Below are 21,195 nucleotides of genomic sequence, written 5' to 3'. Positions count from 1 at the left end.
AAAAATTTGGCGATAAAAGAAGAGTGTTTATCGAATATTATATGTATCGATATATAATTTCCAACATTATCGATTATAAAATAACGACACAGTTTGCGAAAAATATCGAAATAATCTTAATTTAAAATTTTAGTTCAGAACTAAGGCTTGTCAATGCGCTATTTTAATTTATGAGTTATTATATTTCAAAGTATAAGGTTTCGACTATTTTGAACTAGACTAAAACCGTTCTCTTACTATCTATCACCCTGTATATATATTGGCAACTGAAAATACTATGCACACTCGCAGAAGCAAGAACAATTTGTATTTTACTATAGAACATAGGTAAGTTCCAATATATTAATATCTTTTTTTAGATCCAATTCTTTACAATAAAAACAAAGCAACTTGGCAAATTATGAATTTTAATCAAGCTTCTAATTAAAAAAAAATATATATATATATTTATATAATTTCATCAAAATTATTTTGAAGACATTTTAAATTAAATACTATTGAGCAATCAAGCAGCATGAATAACAGCCAAGTAAAATTTTGAAACTGAAGCAAGACTAATAACAATAAACGCAATTTAAGGATCAATATTTTTAACTCAAATGCAACAATAATTTTCTCTGTTTTTGGTTTTAAATATATATGATAATTGTAAAATTTGTTTAAAATTTTTAAATGCGTTTTTGGAAAAAATTTTGTTAATTTTAGTAAGAGTAAACAACGTAAAACGGAATTTTGCAAATTTTCTTGCTCTTGTTTTTACTATTCTCAAATTAAGCGCTTTGAAGCTTCTAGATTTTCATTGATTTATTTGTTTTGCTTTTTTATGTTACGATTATTCTTTTTTAAATTTTATTAAATTATATGCTTCAAACTTATTCATTATTAAAGGTTAGTGTTATTTGTTATAGGAGAAGGGAAAGCGGTAATATTTCTTTTGGTTTCTTGTGGTGTTCGGATTTGGGGATTTTTTGGGGATATTTATTATCGGAATGGGCTTGCACAATTTTGTGAGCGTGTGTGTGTGTGCGGGTGAGTATGTATTAGGTGGTGGTGGTGGTGGTTGTGGTTGGATGGGAGGATCTTAGGAAGTGCAAAACACTAATGGAAACGTTATGAACTCACCATCATGTAGCGGATCTATTGTGTGTATCATAAGCTGCAATAGGCCATGACGGAATTTTGCACCGGTGTGTGTACTACCAGCAGTTCCACCACTGCTATTACCTGTTGCGCCAGCGCCGCTGCTCGATCCCGGCGGTCCAGAGCGTGTCTCCGATGCGGCACGCGATGTCACCGAGCCGCCCGGTTGTGTGGCCATTGAAGTCTCCGATGAATTCGCCGCATTGCCCTGTTTGAGTAATGAACGATTTGTTGTTGTTGTATCGGTTGCGGTTTGATAGTAGTAGTAGAGGCAGTTGTTGTGTTTGTAGAGTGGTGTTGTTGTTGGATTTTATTAAAAGTTGTTAAGGAAAAAGTTGTTTTAAGTTGGTTGTTCGTTGTTGTTGTTTGTTTCAAAAAAGAGATGAGAGAGAAAGAGAGAAAAGAGCAAACATGTTTGTGTTGTTGAGAGACAATTTTTGTTGTTGTTTTTTGGTTTCAAGGAGCGTAAATAAGTAAAGGCGACGAAAGAAAGAGAGAGAGAGAGACGGGAGATTATATAAGAAAAAAGCGAATAGAAGAGAAAAAAGTGTAAAAAGAAATTTATATATATATATATATATATTTATTTAAAATTTTTATAGCATAACAATCTATAAATATATTTACTTATACATATACTTATGTTAGAGCTTAATTTATTTAAGTTAGTTTCTTATATAAGAATAAAGATGTGCAACGAAAATGCTCTGCTTACTTTTTCAAGATTCTTAATTTCTTATGATTCTTCCTTTCTATAGATTCAGAGAAATTTATGTTTTTTATGATTTACTCAGTTTCGGTTTTCAAAATTTGTTATAGTTGAAGTTAAAAAATATTTTGAAATCCTTAAATTAAATCTTTTTGACAGCTTGCTTATTGAAGAATATCCTCGTTATTCCATACAAGGTCTAATTTTGATAGGTCAGTTTGTATGGCAGCTATATGCTATAGTGATCCGATATCGGCGGTTCCAACAAATCAGCAGCTTCTTGGAGTGAAATGGACGTGTGGGTTATTTCTGATCGGTATCTCATGAACTGTGGGACTAGTTCGCGTATATACAAGTTAAATCGACTCAGCTTGTTATGCTGATCATTATATATATATAATATTATATATAATATAATTTATAGATTCTCCGACGTTTCCTTATGGCAATTAGAAACTTCGTGACAATCTTAATATACTTTGTTCAGTGTATCAAGATAGTAAATAATTTAGATATACAGATGGCAACTATACTCCACCAAGTTCTTTGAGAACACCCGCTTTTGTCTTTCCAGTGTTAGGCGAAAAGAACGTGCAACTGACATAATTTTAACAGTTGTGTAGTACTGAAAAAGAGTACACAAAATTGTCATAGATATGAAAGACGAAAATTAGACTTCGAAGATGTCAAGTCTGGAATTCAGTTATAAATATTTGATATTTCTCTTACATATAAAGTGGAGCTTTAATATAACGGGCTAAAACCGATCGGATTTGTTAGATTCGAAGGATTTGAGCATGTTTAGTTGAGAATACAAGGGAATTGAGTCCAATCACAAAACAAGGTGCAAAATTCAGTCAGACACTGAGAGTCACTCTCTGTTGTTGTTGTTGTTGTAGCGGCAGAATTTTGTCGAGTTGGCAGTCCTTGGCCGGAAAAAATCCGGGTCCGTTCCAATTACGTAGACCCGACTGTTATGGAAACGGAGAGTCACTCTTAAACTTCTCTCTTTCGGGTCTCTTATTACTGCCTATACTATATTAGATGTGTGCAGAAAATCCCCCTTTTTTTAATAGGATAGGTTAGGTCAGACTGGTAGGCACATATAGATCAGTTTTAGTCCTTAGCGATACCAGATGAAGCGCTGTCACGTAGTCCATGAGTGGTCTCACTAACGATACTTTTTCTAGTACCGTGCGGCCCCCAAATGGTTTAAGCGACCCCTTGTCGATGCGGGACAAGGGATCAAGAAATGCTCCATTTTTTCCCTACTACCTTACTCTTAAAATTTCTTTAAAAGTGTGTACCGCCACCAGACTCTGAGCAATCAGCATTCCAGCCATGTTTCTACAGTCACTGTTATCGACTTTCTGTTTTTCTAATCTATACATGAGTTTTGCAATTTTACACCTCGGTAAATCGTTCCATCCCATTTTGACCTTCATTGGCCTGTTCCTGTCCAGATCGTCGTATCGACAAAAGATGGGCTTATTGATATCGGTCTCCGTTTTTGTTAATCTTTTTTTTATTTTTGTGAAAATTTTATGTCAAGAGACACACGGTTCCTGAGAATAATTATAATAGAGGTCTATTTTAACATCAAAAATCGAGGCAGCAAAATGATTTATTCGTTTATATTTAATATTTTCTGAATAAAGACATTACAGGAGGAGGATGCAACGATTCGGGTAGCATCAGCAATTTTTTTTTTAATGTATTCTTTTTCGAAGGATGAGTGGAATTTAAAACAAAAATATTTTTATTAGAGACCTCACACTTGATATGGTCTAGAAACTTATATTTAAAATTTTCTAAATTTCTCATACTTGTAGAAGTTTATATAGGATTTCAAGTTAAAAGCTCGATCGATCTACCAGGTTTTTTTGGCGAAAATGAAACACTAATTTTGAATGTGAAAGTAAACAAATATTTTTCAAAGTATTGACCATTACTTTTTACACATTTTGACTACCTTTCCGGCAATTTGTGTTTTGTATTCACAAATGAATGTTCCCTACCAATACATTTGTATTCTTAACGCTCACTTCATACCGGTACACTTGGTATACAAACTGGAACTTCCTATTTAAAAAATATTTAAAGCTGACCTCAAGCTAAAGAGAGAATCTGTTGTCAGTTTTGATTTGGTATAAATATACTCGGAAATTTGTCATTGCCTATAACAAAATTTAAAAAAACTTCAATTAAAACTTTGATTTGGTTCGGTGACTGCTAACGAAACCGACCCTGCCAAGTGGAAGCTTTAAAAACTGGTTGGTCGATACCCAGAGTTCCAAAAAAAATTATTCGAAGCTTTTCAATATTACAGAATTTCGATATGGTCGGTCTGTGGATCCTCGGTATGTTAAATAGTAAAACAAGATAAATATGATATACAATATAATAGATATATATATATCAACTTAAATAATATTCACATATTAAGAGACACAATCGGTTCAATAAATATAATATATAATAGACTGATTTTTTACTCGTATATTCATGGTAATAATACTCAAACATAAGGTGATATAATATTAAAAAGTCGGTTTGATTTCACGCAATATTTGTACGTATGTTACTAGTGTCATCCTTATATAATCTCATTAGGAATTACATATATATATATTCAATATTTTTTAAAGCAGTATGTTTTCTTTCATTACATTGTCATTTCACATCTTTATCATATACCCTTAAAACTAGTTTTTCTAATCGTATGTTGCCAATTACTGGTTTCAAAAAGAAAATAAATATACGTATATAAGTATATATAAAAATTAACTGAAGTAAAAAAATAAAAATTTAAATAAAACTTAAATTTTACCAAAATATTTTACACTTAACACCATACAAATATTCTTACAACACACATTAAACATCGAAAATGAAAAATGAAAAAGTTTTCAAAAATATTTTTTAGGTGTGTTTGGTATGCGACAAATAGAAGAATATCATATCAGGAAGCACATATTAGTTGTGGTTTGCAAATAAATTCAATCCGTTGCAATTTTCAATTAATTTTTTTGGTGAGGGAACAAGTAAAGCGTTTGATTAGACACTCTAAAGACATTGAATTGAAGACTGTGTTGTTTAAGAAATTTCAACAAATATATTTATATTAAATTTTTTTTGTTTTTATATAAAATAGGTTAAAAGTAATTATTAAAAGAATATAAGAAGCTATATAGCTAAACTATAAATAGTAAACGTAGTTTTAAACTTAATTAACGGTACTGAGATGCCTGAAGGTGTTTGAAATATTTATATTTGGAATCACATAATTCAGAATTGTACTTTATAAATTCATATTTGAAGCACAACCATTTAAGGTTAAAAATATTTCAAAAATATTTTTTTTGGTACTACAAGCTTTATTTAGAATTAACCCTATATCTGATTTATTTTTTTTGTTACAATTATTGAGCTTCAAGTTTTAATAGAAACTTTTTATAAAATAAAATTTAAAAATTTATGAAAAGCTTTCAGGATTAAGTAGAAGTTTTTGAGAAAGCTTCACAAAAGCTCAGATCTTATTCAAAGTTAAGCCAGTTCTCTAAAGTCTGCTTCAAACAGAAATTTGAGAAGCGCTTCAAAAATAGGGTTATCCAATTCATTTAGCGGTCATAACGCCAATTCGATTTTTTTAAAAGTTCGCGCCTTCTAAACTTGTTTAAAAAGTTTCATGTTTTTTAATTTTATGTAAAGCTTTTTCTTAAAATTTGCATTTTCGATTGCTTTATTAAACTTTGCTATTCGCCATTGCTTAGAAGCTTTTTCAGTGCTTAAAAGCTTTTACTTTTTACTGAGATCATTGGTTTAATATGTTTTTCTACTTTTGCTAATAATCCAACTAAATATATTTTTCAAAAAAATTTCGTGTTTATTGCATGAAAGCTCTCAAAAGCACTAAGGGTGTGTTCAATAAAAGTTTCAATAAGTTCTGGTAGATTTGAACAAAGCTTTCTTCTCAATTAAAATAAAAATGTGCTTTGTGCTCCAAAGCTTTAGAAGCTATAAACATAGATCATTAAAAGTTGTAAGTACAATTAACACAGGCGTTTTGTTAAGCTTAAATTAGACAAAAATATGTACAAAAAAATACTAAAATTGTAAAGAAAACAAATGGAAATAAAATATTATTTGCTTGAGTTTTTGAATTTTCTTAGTCATTAGTTACGTTAAGTGAAATTAGAAATTTTCATAATTATATACAATATAAATACATATATATATTTTCAAATAAATATATACGCTTATTAGTAAAGCTTTATTAATACAAGATAAAGCATAGAAATAAATAAGAAAATTAGGAAAGAAAAGATTATTTTCAACTAGTTGGTAGTAGTTAGTTAGTTTTGTAAAAGCGCAGTGGGAAGTTTTTGTTGTATTTAGTTATCAATTATTTGTTTGACTTCATTGCAGTCATTCAGTTTTGGTTGTAATATAGTAATTAACTCACTTCTTTTTAGTACGCATTGAAGTTAAACTAATTGTAGAGTTTGTTAAAGAGCATAAATAGTACAAGTAAGTATATTTACGAAATTAAATAAAGGAACAGCACAATCGAACTAAAAAGAGAAAAAAATATGAATATAGAAATAATATATTTTTAACAAAGAAAAAAATTGTTAATCTAAAGCGCAACATAATTTGATACATTTATATTTTTCGAAATGCAAACAAATGGTTAGGTAAATAAAATAACAAAGATAAACACTAGTTTAATGTTTAAAAGAACAAGACTTATTGTGTAAATGAAAGTAATGTATGAAAGAGCTTTAATATCAAAAGAATGGGTTTCATTAAGGTATGAAAGAGCTTTCACAAGAAAAACGCACATCCGTCTAAAACATGAAAGAGACTTCATATGAAAAGAACATACTAGTCTAAAATCTGAAAAAGCTTTCCGGGTTATGGTATGAAATCGTTTAATTCATGAAAGCACTTTCTCATCGAAGCTATAGACTAATTTAAAATTATATACTAGTTAAAGTTATAAAAGAATATTAAAGGGATTTCCCAGAGAAAGTTCAAGCTAGTTTAACGAGCTTTCGCTGTCAAAATCTACACCCTTGTTGCGATAAAGTTTGAATATATGATTGAAAAATATACTAAATGCATATAAATTTGTGATTAGTTATGATTATCATTTCAAAACCAATGAATAAAACTAAACAATTTTTGTCGAAATATACATTTCAGTAAGAAATTAACTAATCTATATGAAAAATCGTATACTACTTTATTATGTTGCTAATATATTTTTGGAGGTTAGAACACAAAAATATATTTCATTATATGGATATGATAATGATTGTCGGAAATGTACTATTATCAAGCATGCAATAAGAGTACTACACCCAAAATCTATTTTCAAAGTTCAATTTCAATATGGATATGAAAAGAGAAAATTGTGTTAAAAGTATATTAAGTTGAATTAAGTTAATCTAACTATACAATGATAATTGCCTTGGCTTATATCACATTTTAGATCTGCGCCTCTAAATAAAAATAATTTTGTATAGAAAATTGTTTATATATATTTTGTTGTTGTTTGATGATATTATATAAAAACAAGAGAGAACGTTCTTCGTGAACTGTGGTCACAAATAAAAACGTCTCCATACAAGAAATTGATTTTGAATGGACAGTAATGCTATAGTGATTCGATCGGTTTTCATGAATATACCTTGTCAAATAAAAGAGTTTTCCATACATCGATCAGTTTATATGTCAACTATATGCTGTAGTGGTCCAATATCGCTTCAGACGAATGAGCAGCTTCTTGACGAGAAAATAATGTTTGCAAAATTTCAGAGCGATATCTTAAAAACTAACTAGTTCGCGTATATGACAGACAGACAGACGGTCGTAACTAAATGGACTCAACCCGTCACGTTGATCATATATATACTTGTATTTTATAGAGTTTCTGACAATTCCTTCTGGGTGTTTTATAATTTTCGTGGCATACTATATTAAGTACCTTGTTCGGTGTATTTTTATTATTTTCAAGTCAACATAAACTTATGGCATTAATTAAACAGTGATTTATTAGTTAATTTTTTAAAAGCTCTAAAAGCCATATATGATTGATCCAATGATTAACTGGCTACTTAAGAAGCTTACTGAAATGCTAAGAAATTGTTTAATGGTTAAGCTTTTATTTTTATTTTTTATATTTATTTTTAATTTTATAATGGTTTTATGTTAGTTTTGTTTTCTGTTTCATAAAATTTGGTTATATCAAGTGTTAACTGTAGTTATACAAAATCAATTTTTTTTATTATTGCATTTTCTAATAATTTTGTTGTGGGTGCTTGTTTTAATAAATGTCTTTCCTTTTGAGTGCCAACGATTGACGTTGTCAATGTGAAAACGCAGTTCCCCTGACTACGCAAAATTATCGATTGCCAATTAAGTGTAATTTCGTAATTTCAAGGTGGCGAGTTGTTGATTAAGGAAACGACGTAGCTGATTGCGATTGTCATTTAGGTCGCATTAGGGTGGTCTATTTTTTTTCGTATTTGGGGATTTCGTAGATATAATATGTACTTAGTGGATTGCGTGTAGCTCATCCATTGAAACTAACTTTAATAGTATTGTGTTTTAGAGAAAAATTAATGCAAATATTGATGAACCTTTCCAATACTCTTAGTTTTGGTGATATGTGAAACCAAAACTAATTTTTTAACTTATTAAATGCGAGTATGGTGAGTCTTTTTTAAATCATTGTGAACTGTTCAATTTTTTTTTCGACATAACCTCACCATTTTTATAGTTTCTTAAGTCGGTTGAGAATGTTTATATTGGTAAACTTTTCGAAATTATAGTTTTTTCGATCTAACCTCACTATTTCTATACTTTTACTAGTATTTTCAGACTTTCTTAAATCGGTTGAGAATTTTATTTATGCAAAAAGGTGTATGAAATTTTAAGTTGTATTTACATAGCCCCTCAAAAAATGCCATTTCATTATAGCATAATATTGTCTTAAGTATTAAGTGTTTTTAGAACTTTATTATTGCAGATAATTTAACAACTGATATTAACAAAATAAATGTCAATCTCATGAAAAGATGTAAGCTTTGCGTAAGCCACTTGAAAACTACATATGAGCGTACAAAGTATAAGCATGGCCACTATGTGATTGCGCTCTGTGTATTTGCATGTTTGCATTTGCGACAATTTTCTTATCTTTTTCTGTTACTTTTGCAATGTAACTAACACATTGTTAATATTTTGAGAAAGTAAAGTGCCGTTTTATATATGTAGCGTTGTCTGCTGAGCTCTATCGGTATGTGCAGATTGAAGAAAATTGTGTTTATATATGTGTGTGTGTATGACTGTATTCAAATATTTGGAAGGTCACGCTAATTGATGAATACCGTACACACACATATAAAAATGGGTCTTTGTATATATTATATATGCAAGTATATGCATAAATATGTCGCATGCAATCAAACAATAGAACACTTAAGTTCCTAGCCGAAAGCACGAGTTGGCATTGAGTGTGCCTGTGTGCGAAAGTGTTTTGTCGATCGCCCTGGAAGTGACAGCTACACTGGCGAGTATGTACAACTGCCGGTTAAAGAGGTGTTGTAGTTGTTATTTGTACATACATGCGAATCCATTATTTTGTTAATTTCTTTTTTATTCTGCTATTATTGTGTTTTTAATGTTTTTCAACAGTGTTATATTTAATTTTTTTAATCTATTTTATATATAATTTTTTTTTAATATAATTTATACAATAATTTAATTTAATAATAGAACACAATAAAAAGCGCTAAAAGCTATAAACAAAAATTCATTATTAGGAAACGGCAACTTGCACGAATCAAAATCGGGGAAATAATTTCAGGTGTTGGCTAAATTTTATATTAAACAAGTAAGCAAGTTCTAAGTTCGATAGTAACCGAACATTTTATACTCTCGCAACTTGCAAGGATCAAAGCCCGGGAAATTACTTCAGGTATTGGCAAAATTTTACATTAAAGGAAGTATTGATTCGATTTTACTATCGAGAGTACTAGACACTATTAGCGAGAGTTTCATTTATTTATTTTATTATAAGAATTTCAATTATATATCCTACACATTGATCGATATTTCCGGTAAAAATTCAACTATAGGTACTGGGGTCCATATATTCAGTACCTAGGGCCCTTGAACAGTTTTGGTTCGATTTAGAGAATTTTTGGTCACAAGGTGGCACACTTTAAACGTATTATTCACGCAAAGTTTTACGCCGATATAATCATTGTTTCCTGATTTGCAAACTGGAAAGTGAAAAAATCAGATGGAATTTAAAATGGTGTTATATGGGAAATAGGCGTAGTTGTAAACCGATTTCGCCCATTTTCGCACTATACCATAATGAAAAGAATGTTATGTACCGAAGTCGGTTGAAATCGACTAAGCGGACCCCAATATATGGGTTTTCACTTAAAACTGAGCGGTGCCACGCACACTGTATAATTTTGAACCGCATTTCCTATAAAGTCATCTCATGCCATCCTAGAGATAACGTTTAATGTCCCTGGCGTGTTTAGTGCTTGGTTTATCGCGCTTTTAGTATTTTTTAACAGTACCGTTATATAGGGAGTGGGCGGAGTTGTCACCCGATTTCACTCATTTTCACACTTTAGGTAGAGGTGCTAAAAACATTTGCTTCAATGAAGTTTGTTATTATAGCTTCAGCGGTTTAGGAGATATGCACATTAAACCTATTACCACCGGGACCACGCCAAACAACGGTCTTGTATCTTATTAGTTATGGCAATTTATTTGTTTTGGATTAATAGCGTTTTGTGGGCGTGGCAGTGGTCCGATTACGCCCATATGCAATACCAGCCGTCTTACGGTACCAAGAAACATGTCTACCAGGGTTCATAAAGATATCTCAATTTTTACTCAAGTAACAGCTTGCACGGACGGTCGGACGAACGGACAGTCAGTCACCCGGATTTCAACTCATCTCTTCATCCTGATCATTTATGTACAAGTATATATATAACTCTATATCTAACTCGATTAGTTTAGGTGATACAAGCAACCGTTAGGTGAACAAAACTATTATACTCCGTAGCAACAGGTTGCGAGAGTATAAAAAGAAGTTGACGGAACGTGGGAATATGGTTATGACGTCGAAACCAAGGGCCAATCATCCCAATGGAAGCTGCCAGATGCGCCAAGACCGAAAAAAGCACGCCAAGTTCGATCAAATGTGAAGGTTTTGCACACTGTTTTCTATGTCGTACAGTAAATAAAGAATACTATAAGGAAGTTTTGCAACGTTTGCGTGAAGCTATACGGCTCAAGCAATCCGAACTGTGGAAAAACAAATCGTAGATTCTGCCATCCAAAAATACTGTTTTTGGTACGAAATATATTTTTTATTCAATATGATCTCCCTTAACTTCAATACACTTATTCCAATGATCCTCCAGAAATTTTATGCCATCCCTATAAATACTTTCCGGAAGCTTTGCAAAACACCCGTCTACGGCTGTAATAGCTTCTTCATTCGACGAAAAACGCTTACCACGAAGGAATTGTTTTAGGTTTCTGAAGAGGTAATAGCCGCTGGGAGCAAAATCTGGTGAATACGGTGGATGCTAAAGTAATTCGTTTTTTAATTCGTTGAATTTTGTCATTGTTAAAACGACTTTGTGAGTAAGTGCATTGTCTGGATGAAAATTAATTTTTTTGTGCTGTAAACCACGTGCTCACGAATTTTTTCATCCAAAGGCTGTAGTAATATTGAGAGTTGATTGTTTAACCTTCTGCAGATAATTAATTAACAGAATTCCTTTTGTATTTCAAAAAATTGATGCCATAACCTTCTTTGCTGATCGTCTTGACTTCACCTGCTTTGGACCTGAACAACCAGCTTCAGTCCACTGTAAACGTTCTTGTTTCAATTTAGGATCATGGTGGTAAATCCAAGTCTCATCCATAGTTATAAAACAACGCAAGATATAGGGTTTATTCTGCTTAAAACGTTCTAAATTATGCTGAGAAATTTGTTAATGTGTGCGGTACTAACTTTCTAAACAGCTTTATTATATGTAATTCTCCATGTAAAATATAAAGTACTCGTTCGTCTGAGATGCCTATGGCATTAATAATTTCAAACCTAGTCAAACTCGGATCTTCACTAACAATATTATGAACTTGCTCAATAATTTTTGGTGTGGTTGCGGTTTTTGGTCGTCCTTCGCGTGGATCGTCTTCAAGGCAATACGATCACGTTTAAATTCACCAGCACAAAATTCAACGGTGCGTTTTGAAGATGAGGACTCTTTATACATTTCTCATAATTATTCATAAATTTTCTTTGATTTTAAACTTTTCAAAACAAAAAATCTAATCACTGCGCAATATAAAATTTTTAGCATATTAAAAAAAATACTCTGACAGGTGAACTTCAAACGGGTTGTAAACAAAGAATTAATTGACAGAATGACTTGTAATTTTGCATGTGTACTCATGACAGATGTACCAACTTGAGGAAAGAAATTTGGAGCTGGTAGCGCTCTTTCTTGGTGGAGTGCAGAAACTTTTCAACCAACCTGTATGTGACATAATCTCAACCAGAGGATCGGTACTGCTTATATTAGGGATATAAGGTTTAGACCAAAGTTTAGACCAAGTTCTATCATATTCAGCGGTAAGCCACATAATTTGTAAGAATACTTGTTCATTTAATTTTATGAAAGTATCACATATTTTGAACAACCTGAATGACTTCAAGTCAGATGTAAAGTTCGAAATCATTATATAGGGTATATTGCGGGAGAAAAAGGGCTTATTGCATTAATTTTAACATTGCTGACGTGGAAGTTGGGGTAATTCGTATACTAAATTCACATCTTTTTCGCATTTAACTATAGTATATCCAATATTATACGTGGAGTTCGCTACACGAAATTTTGCATAGTTTATTGTCGAATGAAACGTTACAATCTCCGAGCAAATTGTTCAGATTGGACCATTATAGCATAAAGCTGTCATACAAATTGACCGATTAAAATCAAGATCATAAAGGTTAGTTTGTCATAACTAAATAATTTAAGTTCAGAATAAAAGCGACTTTTTTTAAGTCGACTGTAGCACCACCTAGCGTTATATATTATTTTCCCTTGCTCGTCCCCTATAATTTTAATATTATAAATTATTTATAAATTTTCGGGCTAATGTCGGGTTCACGGAAACGGCTTTTATCTGCTGACGGACTATTGAGTCGGCTACAACAATAACGTATTTCTTAAATTTTCTTTTTTTATTGATTTTGTTTTATTTTATTAATTTTAATTTTGTATTTTCTAGAATATAATAGTTTAATTTATATTTATTACTTTGTAACTCTTATTTAAAATGATAATTATATGATATTATATGATATTTATATTAAATATGTATTACTTTAAATTTGTTTAAATATTATTTTTTGTGTTTTGTGTGTATTTATAATAAATTTTATTAATGTAAATAAGTGTTATAGCAATGTGAGTGACATAAAAAAATATTTATTAATTTCGCATATTAAAATTTTCACACCACCTAAGTGGTTGCGTATACGCCATGCTGGTTACTAGGCGAAACTGTATGTTAATCCAATTAATTACGCGGCTAATCAACAAATAAACTCAAAAATTGTCAAAGAAGAGTTATCATTTAACTTTAGTTAAATAAAATGTTTTAAATTCTCCCAAAAATGTAAACGTTTTCCACATTATCCAAACAAATAAAAGCATTATACTCCACCCTACATTCAACGATAACTAATTTACTTAGCGTGTTTGCGCGCATTTGACAAGCTCCTCGTTTGCTTTTCCCACTTGCATTGCTATAAATTGACTAAATTTACCGTTACTAGCTGCAAGTGCTTGTGCTTGATTTCCCTGCATTCGCCCAGCAATTCTCAAACACATTGTTGTTGTTGTTGTGTTTTAGTAGTACAAGTAGTTCTTTCTAAAACTTAGTACGTTTACTTTCGTGTGCTTGCAGCCATTTAACGAATGATTGCCAGCATTAAAAATTGACTATTAGTCGTGCTGTGTGAGTCGTACTTTGCTTGTGTGGTTGTTGTAGTTCTTGGTTGTGGTAACAAAAAGGCTGCCTTGAACTATGTGGTTTGTTCTATAAATTATTAATTACTTTAATCGAGCTTGATTCGTGGGTTCATACTTTTTTTACGGCAATTTGTTGTTTTTAGGTATATTAATATAATAAAAACAAATTGTTTGTGTATATATTATAAACTTTAATATTAAAAAAAAATTATATCTCTTATAAATCGTACTATTTGACAAAATTGACCCGACCTGGTCTATTTGATACATGAAAAACATTTATCCTAAGTTGGTACAACATTTTGGTTTTGTAGACAACCTTTTTCACGTACACACACATACACACACACATGGCACAAAGCATTCAGTGAATATATTGAAGTTAGTTGAAGTTGAAGAGCTTGACTCATGCGAATCGTTCATCCAAATTTAATGACGATAACATCGAAAAAATTGAAGAAACAGTGCTTGAAAACTGTCGAGTTGGCATCAGAGAGATAGCAGATAATCTCATGACCTTTAGGGATCGACTCAATACATTATGGTTAATGTTTTGGGTATTAAGTTTGTCAATGCTAGACTTGTGCCAAAAAACCTGCATCTTTTGTAAAAACGACCTTGAGTAGTGTTCGCAAACGAGATGCTTGACAATGTAGCGGAGGACCCAACATTCATTGCTGCTAATGAGTTAAATAGCACTCCCAAAATTAACCGAAACCGGAGAGCAAAAATTCGCAGCCGAGGATGCTCTGTAGATGTTCGCTATTCATAATGCAATCTCATTATGTACTAGATCGAACACTTGGTGCGTAACTATATATGGTATGATATCAAAACTTTAATTATAAAAAAACCACGATTTCTATTCTCCAATCAGTTCTCTGAGAAGAACATGTGCCAGCATTGGTGGAAACCTATTTGAGCTCTAGAAACTAGATGCAGTATTTGAACATATGATTTAAAATTCTAAGGATTTTGGGTTTAAGATATTCGAAAATTTGTGTTTTTTTTGTTTTTACTCGTTTAGATTGTTGAAAATATGTCTATTTGACTTTGAGAATATTTTTAGAGAGTTACTCTTAAAATAAAAGTTAGGTTAGGATATGTTAATATGTCGAGCCTAAGAGAAAACTCACGAGAACTGCTGAGAACGCCAGTCCGTTGTATTAAAAAAACAACGTAATCCAACCTATATAAATTATTTCTACTCTTAAAACCAAACTATAGCTTAAAATTTCATTTTCTTCCTTAGCATTAAGGATGAAATGAAGACTCTCTTTTGGCTGTCTCAATAATATAAATAAAGCTTGTGTCATTATAAAATGAAGACCAGCAAGGGCATGTGTCATTATATTTAAGATATTCTTAGTTGGAACAGAAGTCTTATGTTATAGGATACAGAAAACTTTTTAATTTAAAGTTAGAAATATATAATGGCATTTGTAGCAAAAATCATGGATTGAAAAATTTATATATAATATATTTTTCTGTATTCTTTGCAGTCTTATTCCCCACGATTGTATCTTTCACAAAGCACCAACGAAAATTTTTTGGCTGCAAGGTCTAACTTTTATTTCAAAAACTATGAATCCGCAAAGGTATAAGAGTAAATGCAGCAAATCGTATTAAAGTATTAAGGCACCGAACTTTTGCATTCACCACAGAAATTGCTATTAAATCAAACTGCCTGTATTTGACAAATACCTACATACTCATATATTATTAGTATATATTTAAGCAAGTGACTTTAACTGAATTCAAATACCCACTTCACTTCAGCCCGTAAACCAGAGTGAATCATAGGCGAGTACTTAAGTACTTTAGAGAATTTCATTATCCTTATCTCACGCAATGTGATAGCTGAGATTGTGGGCAAACGACAACAACTTGTGCAGGTGTATATGTTTGAATGTATGTAAGTGTGAGTATATATATTTCTGTGTATGTGACTCTTATAAATATATCTGAAATAACATTATAACTCTAAGCCGTGCTGTTTACGACTTTGTGCGCCTAAAACTATGCAACACCTTACTTAGGTTCTCATATATGTAAATGTAAATAAGCTATATATTTATGTACTTAGGGCAATAAGTCAGGACTTGTTCGCAATCTAGTTTATAGAAGTTAGTGTATATATATGTTAAATGAAAATACTTAAATTTAATTGCCTAAGAAGTTTTTCCGTCGTTCTGATTACCTGACCCTGAGGCTTAGCCTGCGGCTGACGTGTTTATAACGGCTTATCTGCTAGCATTCATAATACGCATATATATGCATGGCATAAATTAATTAGGTATACACAAATAAACATATAGATATGTTTTGTATGTAATGACTGTGCTTAGACCTCGACTATTGGGCACCCGCCTGGAGCTGCGACACAACCGCGAGAAATTTTACGAGTATACAAAAAATAAGGAGTTCCAATTTATATTTGGAGCAAATTGGTATACGAGTATACTTTATGACAGTTTTTTTTTATTGGAAATACACAAAATAATCTCTACAAGTATATCCCTATATAGTATTTCAACATATCGAGCAACCTCTTCTCTTTTTGCCACTATCCAGTCTAGTCTCTTAGGACTAGTCTAGAATTCATTATTAAAATGTGTTTTAAATATACCAATACCAAATACAACATATTGCTTGTTTAACTAGTACAAATATTAAACCCGAAATTTCGGGATCCCGATTTTCGGGATTATTTGCAGCTTAGCTACTCGAGATGTTGTTAACGCTAGTTATATTATAAAAGATAACATCTAATTTAAAACAAAACAAGGAATCCGAAATTCGGGATTAATTAAAGTTTAAATTTTTGTGTACTATTAAATAGGTGATGACAAAATACTAAAACAGAGAAAGCTTAAGAAAACAAGTAAGGACAAGCTGAGTTCGGGTGTAACCGAACATTTAATACTCTTACAACTTGCAAGGATCAAAGTCAGGAAACTATTGTACCTTCAGGTGTTGACAAAACTTTTTATTAAGAAATGTAGCGAAAAAAATTTTCGACGAAATGGTGACAGGATTACTATCAAATTTGATATCATATTAACTTATTTTGAAGGTCATAGATTCACTTAGTTTTATTATTATATTTTATGTTACTTCCCGTCAGCGAAAATTATACTAAAATCATAGAAATGGAAGGGCTGATTGCATTAGTTTTTGACATTTCTCAGGTATACTTGAGAACTTAGTTTAAAGCAATTTTATAAATTTATAAATATAAACATATTATGGAGTGAAGTCAGCTGGATGTTTCAAAATCGTGAATATCACTTATTTTAATAAAATAAGTAGCACATTGGCCGATATACGTATGTGGAATAATGTCAACTGGAAGTTCGAAAATCTTTTTATAAGGTATATTAATATTATTTCGATTTAACCCATTTTTGACACAAGGGTACATTATTATCAAAAAAAACTTTTCCCCGAATCTCAATTATATAGCTCACAGATTAACCGCTATTTTCGGCGTAAAGTCAGCCATAGCCTCTGGATTAAAGTTGTGTTATATGTGAAGTAGGCTTTTTCGCACTGTTTAATGGGTATGTCAAAGTAATATTATGTACTAAATTTGGTTTAAATTCGAGCAGTAGGTTCGAAGATATGTGATTTCACCCAAATGAGGGCGGGCAATATTGATAGTCTATGACAACACTCGTCTTATGCAAAAGCTGCACTTCAAATGAAGTCTGTATTTCACTCATTGCAGAAGGCAACGCTATCATCTCCGAACGTATTGTTCAAATCGGACCGGTACATGCTATAAGGAATGCACCTTTGAAGGGTATTATTACCAATGAAAATCAAAAAATTACCCCACATAGTCTTAATCCAATCAGCAATTGCAAATTTTTAGAACAACACCACACATCTGCTAGTTTGCTGCAGTGAGTCTATAAATCACTTGATTTGTTTATAATTTTGTCGTTTCATGTCAAAACCCATCGGCAATCAGCACTCAGTGTGCGCCAATAAACATTGTTTGCAAGATTAGTTGTTGTTGTTGTTGGCTTGCTGTATCTGCAGCCAGTGCTCTATATGTTGTTGTTGTTGGGCAAGCAAACTAAACAAAACGACAAAAGCAACAACACAATAAATTGAATACAAAGAAATAATGCAAACAAAAAGGCATTCAAATATTTGCCTACAAATGCATTTATATGTGTGTGCATGTGTGCATATGTGGGTGTTTCTTTTATATATGTGTATGCAAATCAGTTTGCTTTATTTGCATTCGCTGTGACGGCATTGAAGTTGAGAATTATGAATTTGCTTGCAACATTTTTTGCCTTATTGCTGCAAGGAGTGACGCAAGCACTTGTTTTGTAGATGAAAGCGTGCGGCGTGGGGTGTGGAGGCATTGCTTACTGCGGCGTCAGTTAATAGTAATTCGAAAATTTGCATTCGCCTTCAATAGTTTTCGTCTGAATGCCAGTTTGTTTACACTTTTTTGTATATACATATATTATTTGAACTTCTTTGTTTGTGTGTGTGTATTTCTCTGCATTTATTACCATATTTCTGGCTAAAGTTGAGCGCCTGTGCATACATGTTGTCGTATTTGTCATTTGTCAGCTGCAAATTCGAATTTAATTTTGTCTCTCGGCAGACATTTGTTTGTATTAGTGGTCATAGAGTAAAGGCTTCGATTTTCACTTTTTTTCACAATGCTTGAAGGTCATTTATTACGAACTTTTGGAGACTTTCTATAGCAATTCCGTATTTTTTGATGATTACTTCAATTTGCATTTAAAGCAATTTAGAAATGTGTTAATATACCTACGAGTAAAGCAAATTGAATTTTAGAAGCAAGGTCTGTATGATTTAGTATATCTAACGGTACTTTGTTTCGATACGCGAAGCTGAAATTTCTAGCTTTTTCCAAATGGTAGATAAAAAAATATTGGTATTATCTCGAGAGGTAAAAAATAGGAACAAATGTATATGTATTCTGAAGAAAAAACTCATTTAACAGTATGCACAAGGTCTAGTAAGAGAAATCTGTTAGTAACCTGTATTTAGCGTATTGTAATTGAAGTAGTGAGAAAGTATTTCATATATTACAGTGTTCTTCGAGAAAAGCGAAGAAGCAAGTCAGACGGCTGAAATGTGAATATCGATAAAATAATGGAGATCGTTGAGTTTAACTATAATGCACCATTTCAATTAAGCGGGGGTTCAAGTTTTCATCTGCGAATCGCTGCTCAGTCGCAATAAAATTTATCCATTTCTGTGGCAAATGGTTACTGGTGATAAAAAATGGTTTACTTACGACAACAACAATCGCTGTGGACAGCTTTAGCCATTAGGAGAGGAATTGGCATCCGCAAGGATAACGTAAGACCACACACATCTATAGTGACTTGCCAGAAGCTTCCATATGCATCTACCTTATAGTCCGGACCTGTTACCAAGTTATTACTACCTGATCATGTTTATAGCGAATGATTTGGTGTAGTAAAATTCACCTCAAGAAAAACTTGTGCAAATCGACTGTCCCAGTTTTTGCCAATAAGGAGGGACGAGTTAAGTCCTTGTAGGAAAAATAAAAAGAACGGTTCATATTTGAAATATATTAGATAATTTTAACGAAATATAACCTTCAATTTAAAGTACAATTATGGATTTCTTTTTACTACACTATAGTCTGTTTAAAGTGATCGTGCTACTGTCCTAATCTAGTCTAAATGGAAATCATGTTTGGTTTCGAAGTATAAAATTTCCTATTCGCAGAGCCGTCAAACAAATTGCCAAACCAGTTTTCAAAGTAAACATATGTCGTTGGGATTTACGTTAAATACATATCTTTATAGTTACTATACGAGTCATATCGGAACAATGTTTGAAATCGTAAAACATCAATTTTTAAGCTCGAAGCCTGAGTGTCAAACTTATTTTCAGATATTTACCGTCGTATTATTTTCAGCGCAAAAGTATATTTTTTGTCTTAGTGGGTGTGTAATAAGCAACTATGACATATTTGATGCGTGAATCAATCTGAAAAGATTCTTCAGACACCCTTGCATCTAGATTAAGTTATTGGCTCAATATGAAAATATGGCTAAGTTATATGGTCCTTACTTTTCTAAAACTCGGAGAATACGGAATCAACAGTACCGTCAATGGTGAGCACTTGAAAAAAGGGATTTTTGAATTTTAGTTTCTCTACGTCAATACTCTGCCCTAAAGCCAAGTGACTCAAGCAGGATATTTCCCTTTGCTTTTTTCAAAAACAAAAAGACCTGACTTTCCAATAAATTCTTGAATATCTGGTTTGTAGATTTAAAAAAGCTGGACGAACAAAATTTCGCCGAAAATCTACCCATTACCCCGTAGAAGACAAACTTCAGCGAAAAATCTCTTATACTTGAGTATCCATAAGGATTCTGAGAAAGTATTTGCACTGCAATCTAAGTTATTCTTACAAGTTAGAAGAAAAGTGATATATAAAGAGTATGGTGTATATAAAACTAAACATAGAACAATTAAATTTTTCGAATGTATGTAGGCCGTATCGTGCCAAATTGCGAAGAACTGATTCTTTCTCTCTAGTGTTATTTAAGACTCGATAATTGATAATATTACAATGATTAAATATTACGTTTAGTAAAAGGAAACCTATTATTTTTTGCATTAAATGTAAGTTTTTATTTAGCATAGTTAGAATATCCGATGTAAGTCAAAGTTAGGTCTCTTTAAGTAAAGAAAGTACCATGTATTGTAAATATCGATATACACGTGTTTTGTGTGTATCTCAGAGACTCTTTCGAAAAATGCCTGAAAATCATGAAACTTCGGCCAACATATGGTAAAGGGATAAATGCTAAGGCTTCTTACGAATGGATACAACTTTTGTACCTCTGAAAGCATTTGATTTGGGATCTAACGGAGGCAGTTGGAGGAGTAGGGTAAAAGGTTTGGAATTATTAAGTAAACAACTTATAGACAATAATGATGGATATTTTGGCGGTTGTTTAATCAAGAAGAAGAATGCAAGGAGAATAACCGTTTATCAATTTTATAAATATTTACTTTAAACTCATATATGGAAAATACTCTCAATTTAAATCTCGCTGAACAAGCAATCTAATATTGACTTCATTTGTGTATTTAGCTATCTATAATATATACAATATAATACTTATTTATATATATATATACACATATATTTGGTATAGTATATGAAAAGAAACTTTAAGAGTTTATCGATTTTCTCAAATCACAATCTAATTACAC

At 31.7% G+C, this 21,195-nt stretch overlaps 1 protein-coding gene and 1 long non-coding RNA gene across 10 annotated transcripts in view; one reads left to right on the top strand and one right to left on the bottom strand.

Annotated features, from left to right (window-relative positions):
• Positions 1 to 21,195, top strand: part of LOC138856276 (uncharacterized) — a 534,605-nt gene that overhangs the window by 177,607 nt on the left and 335,803 nt on the right. The window lies entirely within an intron of this gene.
• Nckx30C (solute carrier family 24 member Nckx30C) overlaps positions 1 to 21,195 on the bottom strand; it is a 287,587-nt gene that overhangs the window by 101,654 nt on the left and 164,738 nt on the right. For 8 of the 9 annotated variants that reach the window (XM_036371000.2, XM_036370999.2, XM_036371006.2 and 5 more), the window contains one exon: positions 1,123 to 1,348. In XM_036371000.2, the coding sequence (XP_036226893.2) occupies positions 1,123 to 1,348 (226 nt within the window). The remainder of the gene's footprint in view (positions 1 to 1,122; positions 1,349 to 21,195) is intronic. The other variant, XM_036371009.2, reaches the window with a different exon arrangement.

This window comes from Bactrocera oleae, chromosome 3 (genome assembly GCF_042242935.1).
Source record: "Bactrocera oleae isolate idBacOlea1 chromosome 3, idBacOlea1, whole genome shotgun sequence".
Taxonomy (NCBI): Eukaryota; Metazoa; Arthropoda; class Insecta; order Diptera; family Tephritidae; genus Bactrocera; species Bactrocera oleae.
Note: the sequence above shows the minus strand (reverse complement) of the source record. Positions and strands in the feature narration are given on the sequence as shown.